Source organism: Marmota monax, unplaced genomic scaffold, assembly GCF_021218885.2.
Source record: "Marmota monax isolate L192 unplaced genomic scaffold, Marmota_monax_Labrador192_F-V1.1 WCK01_AAM20220418_F8-fsc00001, whole genome shotgun sequence".
Lineage (NCBI taxonomy): Eukaryota > Metazoa > Chordata > Mammalia > Rodentia > Sciuridae > Marmota > Marmota monax.
Window position 1 is genome coordinate 14,686,914 of NW_026693777.1, and position 12,744 is coordinate 14,699,657.

At 32.6% G+C, this 12,744-nt stretch overlaps 1 protein-coding gene across 2 annotated transcripts in view; it reads left to right on the plus strand.

The window, feature by feature from the left end:
- Atl1 (atlastin GTPase 1) overlaps positions 1–9,899 on the plus strand; it is a 69,089-nt gene extending 59,190 nt beyond the window's left edge. Inside the window, exons 10-15 of one of the 2 annotated variants that reach the window (XM_046461014.2) lie at positions 1,532–1,659; positions 2,770–2,826; positions 3,824–3,895; positions 5,610–6,041; positions 7,326–7,340; positions 9,064–9,898. In XM_046461014.2, the coding sequence (XP_046316970.1) occupies positions 1,532–1,659; positions 2,770–2,826; positions 3,824–3,895; positions 5,610–6,041; positions 7,326–7,340; positions 9,064–9,174 (815 nt within the window). In that variant the 3' untranslated portion in view covers positions 9,175–9,898. Of the gene's footprint in view, positions 1–1,531; positions 1,660–2,769; positions 2,827–3,823; positions 3,896–5,609; positions 6,042–7,325; positions 7,341–9,063 lie in introns of both variants that reach the window. The other variant, XM_046461016.2, reaches the window with a different exon arrangement.
- Positions 9,900–12,744: the final 2,845 nt, after the last annotated feature.

Sequence of the window (12,744 nt, forward strand, 5' to 3'; positions counted from 1 at the left end):
TAACTAAAAAGAAAACCACAATACCTTTGATTAAATCCATATATGGTAAAAAGCAGAAGTATTAATGAAGTTGGTATAATGCAAACAGCTAGATAAGTCTGAATAAACTTAGACAAATGCCCATAAATCATGGGCACCAAATTTCAAAGTGATACTAAGTAAAACAAAATAAGTTTGAAGGAGCCAGCATTGTGCCCAGGTGTGTCATAAAAGCAGCATGGTGCAGTGGCACACACCTGTAATCCCAGCTACTAGACCCTCAGCACCTAGTGAGACCCTGTCTCAAAATAAAAAGACTGGGGACATGGCTGAGTGACAAAGTGCCCTGGGTTCAGTTCCCAGTATTGAAAGGAAACACACATACACACACACACACACAGACACACACACACATACACACACACACGGAAAAAAAATGTAAATGCTAATGTAAAGTGACATTTCAATGTACATTGGGGTTGTAATAGCAGGGAACGTGCCAAACAATGTCAAGGTTTGAATATTTATCCTTAAGACCTTGAAAGTCATCAGACAACCCTATAACTTGAAGATTCAGTAACTCTGCTAAAATTCAGATTTTTTTAAATTATAAGCAGTAAACTGCATTTTCTTAGATAAGGAACTGGAACTGGGCATGCCTTGTTTTTATACAGATTGTGTGCATGTTTCCACATTTTGGAAATAATGATTTAAGAAATTATTGCTGTACTCAAAAGACTTCTCTGAAGTCTATTTTCTGTTATTTACTTAGTCTGTATTCTTAAGCTTGAACCTACTGCAAACTCAGACTACATCTGACCTGCTATAAGGCTGTGATGGCCTTTCTTACTGTTATTTCATATTGCTGAATTCCACCACTAGAGGAAGCATCGTGAACACTGTCTTTTCGTCCTCCTTATGACAGCTTACCCAGCTCTACGTACTTCTCATAAGGACATATTAAAACCCAGCAATTTTCAGTTTTGGGGGTACATTTTTTGAATGAAAAGCCAGTAAATATCTGGCCTTTCCTTATTTTTATTTTTTATTTTTGAGGCAGGGTATGAGTATGTTGCCTGGGCTGAGTGAACCTGAACTCCTAGACTTAAGGGATCCTCTTGCTTCGGCCCCCATCCCCTGAGTAGTTAGGACTATAGACAACACCACCATATCCAGCTTCACCACTTTTTTCAACCTTTATAAATATAACCATAAACAAGACTTAAAGACTTTGGAATACATGAAATGTTTTTATGAATGGGCTGTAAAATATATGTTTAATGTTAAGAAAGCAATTTTATAGGTAAAAGATAATGTAAACACATAATTGGAGTGGAGATGAGAGAAACCAGTAGTGGATATTTAGGCAAGGAGAAATCATTTGTCCCTAGAAGAGCAGGTTGCATGAGTTGTTTAAATGGTGGGAAAGTGAATGATGAAATGATCACTGGGGAAGAAATGAAAGCAGTGGAGGAAATCAAAGGATGTTTTATTCTGTGGCATCGAGGACTGGATACGATTTTTAAAATAATGGATTTGCTTTTACTTGCAGAAATAGATGACGAATTCATCAAAAACTTGAAAATACTGATTCCTTGGCTACTTAGTCCTGAGAGCCTAGATATTAAAGAGATCAATGGAAATAAAATCACCTGCCGAGGTCTGGTGGAATACTTCAAGGTATCACTCTCATTTCTAGAGCACTTGTGAGTACTTAGATTTGACATGTATTGGAATGTATTTCCTACAAACAAAAATATAGACTCTAATATGGGGGCAGTGGTATGAGGAAGCCATACCAAAAATTACAAAATACTCAAGAAAAACTTGCTTTCTGATAAACTTTTTTTTTTAAAGGAAACTCCTTAGGGATAACTTTACTTTCCTCTTTTATTTTAGGGGAAATGTATTTTGAAAAATGTATGTTTCGAGGAGTTGAAAAAAGTCTTTTTGTGGGGGGAGGGGTATTTTCCCAGGGTCCATTGGACCTATACTGAATTTTACCTTCATTCTGAAAATTTTTTTTCAAAGGGGCTATACCTTTTACTTAAAATTCTTTCACATTTCTGGCTCTTTGCACTGAGAACCAGTTTGAAGTTTGCATTTACTTGTTTACATCAGCACAGAGTGCTTTTTACCAACTCACATACTGTGTGGAGAATTTGAATCTGATTTGTGGACTGACGCTCTAAGACTAAAATATCAATTTTTTAAATTCATATTTATGTTAAATGCTATGATACACCTCCTGAAATGTTATGATACACTTCCTGTGTGATGGACTTAATCATCATCATCAATATCAAAAACGATGTGTTATTGTTTACCTAAAATTTTTATTTTTACTATAACACTGTGCAGGAGCTTACAATTTGGTAAGAGATTCAGGACCCTTACACAGACTGTTCCATAAAGCTTATGACAGTGGGTAACTGAAAAAGGGAGGTTTAGTCCCAGTAGAGATCTGAGACAGTTTTAAGGGAGATGAATTGAGGCTTGAAGAAGGGTAGAACTCTCTCCATCCACCTCCCGCCACCCCCCCTCAAAAAAAAAAAAAACCCAAGAAAACGAAAAGTAGGACATGAAGAGATGTGTAAAAACACCATTTTAGGAAAAGGGAACAATATGAGCTTAAAAAAAAAAAAGCTACTTAACAGTCTGAGAAAGAGATCATAGCTATAAGTTCCTAAAAATATTTTTTGAAATGTCAAGACCTCAAAATACAACTTAACATAATTAGAGAAATGCTGAATAGAATTGCTTGATCAAGAGTCTTTTTCTTTTTCTTAGGCTTATATAAAGATCTATCAAGGTGAAGAATTACCACATCCCAAATCCATGTTACAGGTATTTATTAATCTGGATGCATGATGTTTTAGGATGTTTTAAAAGATACTTATCACTAAAGCTAATCTTTCCACTTATATTTATATGTGTGCCAATCTATTTGTCAGAGATTACAAATAAAAATATTGGATAGAATAATTTACTGGAAGATCATTTGCCTAATAACTTGTGCTCATCTAAATGTTTTCACATACACATACTATTGTTGAAATGCACTTTTTTTTTTTGGCATACTAAGGATCCAAAAAAGTATACTTTATACCAAAGGGTTTTCATCTCTGTACTAAATTTGTGTAGCAGACTCATAATGTCTTAGAGTCACAGATGTAACTAAAAATAGAAAATCAAGTCCAAGTTTTTTAAAAATATTTTTTAGATGTTGATGGATGTTTATTTTATTCATTTATTTATATATGGTGCTAAGAATTGAAACCAGTGCCTCACACATGTGAGGCAAGCCCATCTACTGCTGAGCCACAAGCCCAGCCCCAAGTCCAAGTTTTAAATGAGTGATTTTCATAGTTAAACATTTTTTTAAAAAGGAGAAACTGGTTTTTGTTATATTAAAAAATTACAAGTTTCCTTTTTATTATTAACGATACTATTAGCAACAGTCCTAAAACTCAAGACATTTTTAATATATGAGTATGTTTAAAATGTTCTGTTATTTCCCATACGTTTGGGTTTAGGATTCCAGCTTCCTAATCCTGCATTTCTATAACAGGCTAAACATATTTTTTGAGAAGTAAAATCTTCAAATGAAAATTTATTTTAGAATTATAGTTTATTGAGTAAAAAAATCAATGTTTTATGCATCTTGAAACATTCATTTTTTTATTTAAATATGTAGAGGAAATATGCAAAAAGTTTCAAATTATTTTGCAACCTTGGTTCCTTTGCACATTTCTTGCACATGATGCTCTGAAATGTGAACTGCCTGTGGAACTTTAATAAATGTCAACTCCATTTAAAAATATAATTTGTGCTTTTTCCAAAGGCTACAGCTGAAGCTAACAATTTAGCAGCTGTTGCAACTGCCAAGGACACATACAATAAAAAGATGGAAGAGGTAAGAATTAAATAATATTTTAAATAAGATCAGTGTTTCTTCATTGAATTCATTCTTTTTTCTCCCATATCACATTGTATTCTCATGCAGTAGTTTTACTTATTTTTCTCAGGCTAGGTGCACCACACATCTAGTTATTGGATTCCCAAAATATTTTAAAAGAAAATTATGCATGCATAATTTATTTGAAAGGCATTTTAAATGAGTTGCCTCTATTTATAACACATCTCTATTCACATTTTATTTTGGCCAGATTTTCCCATTATTTTTAAAACCAGTTGCTAAAATAACATGTAGTGTTCTTTCCACCATATCCCCTTATATTCTGTAATTTCAATATTTCTCTAAAAGATGAAACTTTGTAGGAAATAAAGAAATCAAACCTAAAGGACCAATATTACTATATGCTATGTTTTCTCATTTTTGTTTTAACTAATGTAATAGGTTTTATTTTCCCATAAAACGTTATAAAATCATAATTACATTCAAAATTGATGAAATCTTAGAATCAGGGGAAATACAGTCTATGAAATGGTATTTTATGACATAAGGACAATCAGATAATATTCTTGAATATAGTTAAATATTAAATAACCAAAGTGAATGACATGGTTAGCTGAGATTTCCCTTGTAACTTTTCAAAATTTAAAATGTGGTCCAAGAACATTAACTATGTCTCTACTTAGTCTGTGGAATACTCAATGGGCCTCCATTCAAAGAAAAATCAGTTAAATTGCCAGAGAAAATGTATTTCACAATTTTACCTCAGAGATTTACAGCAACGATTGTTTTAAATTAAACTTCACTAATCAAAATTACTTCAGTATAGTTAAGATTTCCTAGAGGAACTGGGACATAAGCAGTTTTCTTGGATTTGGCTTACTGCTACAAATGAACTCAGTTTGCACTTCATATTAGGTCATGCCTTTTCACCTTAGGGTCTTGGATTAAATCATGGATAGTAATTCCCATGTTGAAAAGAGAATAAAAATTAAGAAATTAAGATTGACATTATTATATAAGCCACTTATAAAAATACCAGTCACACTTAATAGTTACATGCTTCAGAGATAGGTAATGCAAAGATGTGGACTGACAGAACATATGCATGCTCCTTCTGAGAAATTACAGTCATGTGTCACTTAAATACAAGTATATTCTGAGAAATGCATCATTAGGTAATTTTGTCATTGTGCAAACATCATAGAGTATACTTATAAACCTGGACATTATGGTCAACTCAGTGTGGCCTCTTGATGCAACACAGAGACACAAGATATATGAGGCTGTTGCTGGTGTAAAGTGGAATACCTTTTACAGTAAACATTTTTATAAATAGAAATACAGCCTAAAATAATTATTTAAAAGTATAGTAAATACATAAATAAGTAAACATCATATTTATCATTATCAAGCATTATGTGCCATACATATTGTATGTGCTACATACAAAAGTATGACTGACAGTACAGTGTGTTGTTGACACCAGTATCACCATAAATATATGAGTAGTGAGTAGTGGGTTGCATTAAGACATTGAACTGGCTACAGTGTCACTAGATGATAGAAATGCAGTCCATCATAAAGAAATATTCTTGGGTAACATGACTGAATTAGTATGTTCTAAAAAACCCAACTAGCTAAGTGAAAACTTTTGATAATATTGCTAATTTACTCTGCATTGTATAAACAAATACTTGTCTATCTGATTCAGATATGTGGTGGTGACAAACCATTTCTGGCCCCTAATGACCTGCAGACCAAGCATCTGCAGCTTAAAGAAGAATCTGTGAAGCTGTTCCGAGGAGTGAAGAAGATGGGTGGGGAAGAATTTAGCCGGCGTTACCTGCAGCAGTTGGAGAGTGAAATAGATGAACTTTACATTCAATATATTAAGCACAATGATAGCAAAAACATCTTCCATGCAGCACGCACCCCAGCCACACTGTTTGTTGTCATCTTTATCACATATGTGATTGCTGGTGTGACTGGATTCATTGGTTTGGACATCATAGCAAGCCTATGCAATATGATAATGGGACTGACCCTAATCACCTTGTGCACCTGGGCATATATCCGGTACTCTGGAGAATACCGAGAACTGGGTGCTGTAATAGACCAGGTGGCTGCGGCTTTGTGGGACCAGGTAGGAACACTTTTTTTTTCAATTAAATTCAGCACACATTTAAACATCATCTGTGTAAACAGGCACTGCAGTAGATGTTGGAAATATATAAATGAACATGACTTGGGCCCCAGTTTTCAAACTTTACAATCTGTCAAAATACAACAATTGGGCTGGGGTTGTTGCTTAGTGGTAGAGTGCTTACCTAGCATGTGCGAGACCCTGGGTTTGATCCTCAGCACCACATAAAAATAGATAAATTAAATAAAAGGTATTGTGTCCATCTACAACTAAAAAAATATTTTAAAAAAATACAACTAACCACAATATAGTATGTGAAGTCCTACACAACAGTTTTCCAGTTAGCATTTCAATGTTTTTGAAAAACACATAGATTAAATAATATATTTTTTTCTCTAAAAATGTTAAAAGTTGTTAAAAGAAGTAAAGCAGTTTTTTATTTAGCTGATTATGACTTTTATGTGTTAAGACCCTTAAAAGCTATCATTTGACCAGAACTGGCTTTATTAAGGGCATATATGAAACACTATTGCTAGTCATTTTTTTAGTGTAAACTCCTGAAGACAATATCAAAATTTCTTAGATTGACTTTTACAGCAAGCCATAGCATCAGCCAGTGGTCAACCTCTGGATTAGCTGCTTATGGGTCAGATGTCTGTTATTGTTCAATTAGGAAGTTAAGACCACTGTGATACATTATCTAAGTCACTGATTATGGGCATAAGAGATCATTATACATCTGGAATAACGACTCACCATGTCATTCTCTAAGTGTGTTTGTTATTCATAAAAATTTAGGGAAATTTAGGGAAGTTAAAGTTGAGATTCTACATAAAATTTTGGATTTAAGCCTTATGAACATTTGTAGTCTATAGCAAATAAAACTTACAATTCTAACAGAATTTTAATTAATGGAATTAATGTGTACCTTTGAAGAATCCAGTTGAGATAAACTAAGGGGAGCACAGTGGAAAATGAATGAAATAATAATTGGATCCTCTGAGTTACCATGTTTCAAATAGTCTGTCCCCTACCAAAGGTTGACGATGTACTACTTCAGGTAAATCTCAAAACCCTTCTAGAGTAAGATACTGAACCCTATCAAGAATACATAATTAAGTTCTTCAAAAGATTCTGATTAAAATATGTAATCTGAAAAATTTGCAGGAGTGTTTCTTAAATGCTCACAAATTAATATTATAAACAAAGTTGAATATCATAATGCTATTAATGAAGCAAGACATATACTTTTCTTTTCTCCTTTTAAAACTGCCTTTGCCACAGGGAAGTACAAATGAGGTAAGTTTTTTTTTTTTTTTTTCAAATTAAAAGCTATATATTTGTAAAGAGTATGAGTCTTATTTTATAAAGTGACTATGCATTAAAAATATTAATGTATATTAGAAAATATTTGATAACTACTCTTATGTCTAATATTTAAAATTTTAATATGAACTTTTAATATACTCCAAATATTATATATGATTTAATCTGCATACAAAGAACTGATCATCATGAGAGAATATTTGATTTATTTCCTGAATATATGGAAAATTTCAAAATTCTTATGGTATATAAAAATAATACATTCTGCTCTACAGCAGAGTGAAACAAGTAGTTATGACACCTGAGTAAATTTAGTCACCAAATGTATTTAAACGCTACAACTTTTAGAAGTTGTTTTTTGTTTGGTTTTTAAATTTATTTGTTATTTTGAGATATATAAGTTGTTTTTAGCTTTAGCTTTTGAATGACATTACCCATATGACTCTAAGCAGGTTCCAAGCCAGTATGCATTCTAACTTTCTTGATGCATCTTAGATCTAGCCTGTAAGTTAGTGTTCACTTCTCCTATTACACTCCTATATGTGCTTACTATATGTATGAGGAAAGAAGCTAAGCTTCCAGGATGAAATAACTTTTCACACTATGAAAATGATCTCTGTGGTCACTGACTTCAGGAAATGAGCTAATCTTGAGTCAACTACCAAGACAAAACATCATGCTTTCCTCAGTTTCTATTGTAGCATATATAACTGGATTATATCCTGTAATGAATTCCCAATGACACACTTAATAATTTACAAGTCAAGGAGTTATTTTATATAAAATAATAAAAAAATTCACTAAAAAATTTTTCGACTCTGTAAATCAAACCTTAAGAAGAAAATCTAATATTTTAAGAGAACTGGTATTAAAATTAAATGCATTAGAACATAATAGAACTAAAACAATACCATGTTGCACTAACATATTCACATAGAACTGAAAATATTAATAGAATTTCTTAGGAACAGATGACTATTTAAAGGGTATCAAGCTTTTACCCAGCTCTTAAGAATATTCAAAGACTTTTTACAGACTCCAAAGGGATGAAATTAAGACAGGTCAGTGGTAACTGAGTGTTAAGTATGTGAAAGTCAGAGAAGGGGATGAACCTTACACACTAGCTTAAGGGACAAAGAGATATTTGTGGACACTAAAATAAAACAGTATACACTATGCAAATATTCCTATGATTCAAACACTGTTAGCAGGATACAAGGAATAATACTCTAGAGGGGTGTTAATATGGAAAGGCTTTTCTAAGGTAGTATTTCTGAGTAAGGTTTTGTAAAATATGAACTAAGTAATGGAAACAAGGAAAGAGATCATGTGAAGTGAGGGAGTCCAATGTGGGAGGGCTCGAACAACAGAAGTGCTTAGCTGCATGACCACATCAGGAGATAAAGGAGAATAAAATTGGTCCCGTTCTGGGAAATTTATTTTGGAAGTCAGAAATTTTGAGCTCTTATAATTCATCTAAAACCAGTAATATTCACAAAAGTGATAACACATGCTGGAGAGTTGACAATATTTGAGTTCTAATAAACTCATTATTAATTTATATCCTATGTAGAGTGATGATATAAAGGTTTCAAATCCAACATTCTAAGTTTTTGTATTATCATAAACTAAACTAAAATGGAAAAACTTTACACCTCTGTTTTAATGTTTTATAATCTTGATTCTTACATTCCAGGCTTTATACAAGCTTTACAGTGCAGCAGCAACCCACAGACATCTGTATCATCAAGCTTTTCCTGCACCAAAGTCAGAATCTACTGAACAATCAGAAAAGAAGAAAATTTAATCCAAAATTTAAAATACAGGTGCATGACCAATTGTCAGTTAAATATTGTTTTTTGGTTCCATGCAATCATTCAAAATGCTTCCATCAGAACAGTAAAATACCAAACACCTCTGAGGACTGCAAAATGGTTTTGTTCTTTTACTCCAGTGTTTAATAAAAAGATGTATGTATGCATGGTTATATCATTTTGTTAACATGTACAGTTTCCTGATTTTTTTCTTTAAATATGCTGTTATAATTTAAGGTATTTGTATATTTATGATGACAGTACAAGTGTTCTGCTTGAATTTACTAAATTCTACTACTGGGTTATAATTAAACCATGCAGTGATATTACTCCATGTATGGATATGCTCATTTAATTTCTACAGAAAAGATTTAAAATTATTTCATATGGCTATTTCTTTAAAAATACAGCATCATAATTCAGCAAGCTTGATTTATCTACCTAATCTTACACATACCACAAGCTCTTAATTATTTTTAAATACAATTAAGGGCTTTTCAGTTGCTTTACCAAAAACTATGTATTGCTTTTTATATTATGATTTAATATACAATGTAAACCACTTGATCAACAATGCACAAAAAATCACTTTGTATATGTATTTGAGTTTCACTGTATTGTATATTTTTTCATTTGTTACATAAGAAATGTATTCTTCACAGGTTTATTCTTTTAACATGTGAACTATTAAAGTTTACTCTGATTCCTAACATTAAAACAAATGCTTACTGAATTTGGAAATGGTTGGGTGGTGTTGATATAGAAAGATAAAGGTTTCTCTCTTTTTTAAAAACTTCAAGGTACATTTTCTTTATTGTCCATACCATTAAAAATTTAAGTTTCCATTTTAAGAAACATGCTAATCTCTTTAGGTACCTTCCAATCCTTTTTTAAAAAATTATTTATTTATTCTAATTTGTAATACATGACAGTAGAATGCACTTCAATTCATAGTACACATATAGAGCACAATTTTTCATGTCTCTGGTTGTATAAGGTAGAGTCACCCCATTTGTGTCTTATTGCTAGATATGAACATTTTTTCATATATTTGTTGATTGATTGTATATCATCTTCTGAGAGAAGTGTCTGTTCAATTCCTTGGCCCATTTATTGATTTGGTTATTTGGTTTGTGTGTGTGTGTGTTAAGATTTTTGAGTTCTTTATATGTCCTAGAGGTTAGTGCTCTATCTAATGTGCATGTGGTAAAAATGTGCTCCCATTCTGTAGGCTCCCTATTCACCTCACTGATTATTTCTTTTGCTGAGAAGTTTTTTAGCTTGAATCCATCCCATTTATTGATTCTTGATTTTATTTCTTGTGCTATAGGAGTCTTGTTAAGGAAGTCAGTGCCTAATCTGACATGATGAAGATTTGGACCTATTTTTTCTTCTATTAGGCACAGGGTCACTGGCCTAATTCCTTGGTTCTTGATCCACTTTGAGTTTTGTGCACGGTGAGAGATTGGGGTAATTTCATTTTGCTACATATAGATTTCCAGTTTTCCCAGCATCATTTGTTGAAGAGGCTATCTTTTCTCCAATGTTTTTGGTACCTTTGTCTAATATGAGATAACTGTATTTATGTGGGTTTGTCTCTGTGTCCTCTATTCTGTACCACTGGTTTACAAGTCTATTTTGGTGCCAATACCATGCTGTTTTTGTTACTATTGCTCTGTAGTATAGTTTAAGGTCTGGTATAGTGACGCCACCTCCTTTACTCTTCTTGCTAAGGATTGTTATGGCTATTCTGGGTCTCTGATTTTTCCAGATGAATTTGATGACTGCTTTTTCTATTTCTATAAGGAATGTCATTTGGATTTTGATTGGAATTGCATTAAATCTGTATAATGCTTTTGGTAGTATGGTCATTTTGACAATATTAATTCTGCCTATCCAAGAACAAGAGAGATCTTTCCATCTTCCAAGATATTCTTTAATTTCTTTCTTTAGCATTCTGTAGTTTTCATTGTAGAGGTATTTCACCTCTTTCGGTGACTTCCAAGTATTTAATTACTTTTGAAGCTGTTGTAAATGGGGTAGTTTTCCTCATTTCCCTTTCAGAGGATTTGTCACTGATGAACAGAAATGCCTTTGATTTATGGGTGTTAATTTTATACCCTGCTACTTGCTGAATTCATTTATTAGTTCTAGAAGTTTTCTGGTGGAATTTTTTGGATCCTCTAGGTATAGAATGATATTGTTGGCAAGTAGTGATAGTTGGAATGCTTTTCCTATCCATATCCTTTTAATTTCTTTCATCTAATTGCTCTGGCTAGAGTTTCAAGAACTATGTTAAATAGAAGTGAAAGAGGGCATCCCTGTCTTGTTCCAGTTTTTAGAGGAAATGCTTTCAATTTTTCTCCATTTGGAATAATGTTGGCTTAGGGCTTAGCATAGATAGCTTTTACAATATTGAGATATGTTTCTGTTATTCCTAGTTCATCTAGTGTTCTGAACATAAAGGGGTGCTGTATTTTTGTCAAATGCTTTTTCTGCATCCATTGAGATGATCGTATGATTCTTATCTTTAAGTCTATTGATGTGACGAATTACATTTATTGATTTATGTAAGTTGAACCCACCTTGTATCCCTGGGATGAACCTCACTTGATCATGGTGCATTATCTTTTTGATGTTTTTTTATTCAATTTGCCAGAATTTTATTGAGAATTTTTGTATCTATGTTCATTAGATATATTGGTCTGAAATTTTCTTTCTTTGAGGTGTCTTTGTCTGGTTTTGGATTCAGGGTGATATTGGCCTCATGGAATGAGTTTGGAAGTGTTCCCTCTTTTTCTATTTCATGAAATAATTTGAGGAGTATTGGTATTAGTTCTTCTTTGAAGGTCTTGTAGAACTCAGCTATGTATCCATCTGGTCCTGGGCTTTTCTTGGTTGGTAGCCTTCTGATGGCATCTTCAATTTCACTGCTTGAAATTGATCTGTTTAACTTGTGTATATCATCCTGATTCAGTTTGGGCAAATCATATGACTCTAGAAGTTTGTCAGTGCCTTTGATATTTTCTTTTTTATTGGAGTACAAATTTTCAAAATAATTTCTAATTATCGTCTGTATTTCTGTAGTGTCCATTGTAATAGTTCCTTTTTCAATACAGATGTTAGTATTTGAGTTTTCTCTTTCCTTCTATTCATTAGCATGGCTAAGGGTTTATAAATTTTTTTTTTCAAAGAACAAACTTTTTGTTTTGTCATTTTTTTCAGTTGTTTCTTTTGTTTCAATTTCATTGCTTTCAGTTCTGATTTTAATTATTATTTCTTGTCTTCTGCTGCTTTGGGTATTGATTTGTTCTCTTTTTCCAGGGCTTTGAGGTGTAATTTTAGGTCATTTGTTTGTTGACTTTTTCTTCCTTTTTTAAATTTTTATTTATTTATTTATTTATTTTAGAGAGAGAGAGAGAGAGAGAGAGAGAGAGAGAAATTTTTTTAATATTTAATTCTTAGTTTTCGGTGGACACAACATTTTTATTTTTATGTGATGCTGAGGATCAAACCCAGCGCCCCCCACATGCCAGGCAATCACGCTACTGCTTGAGCCACAT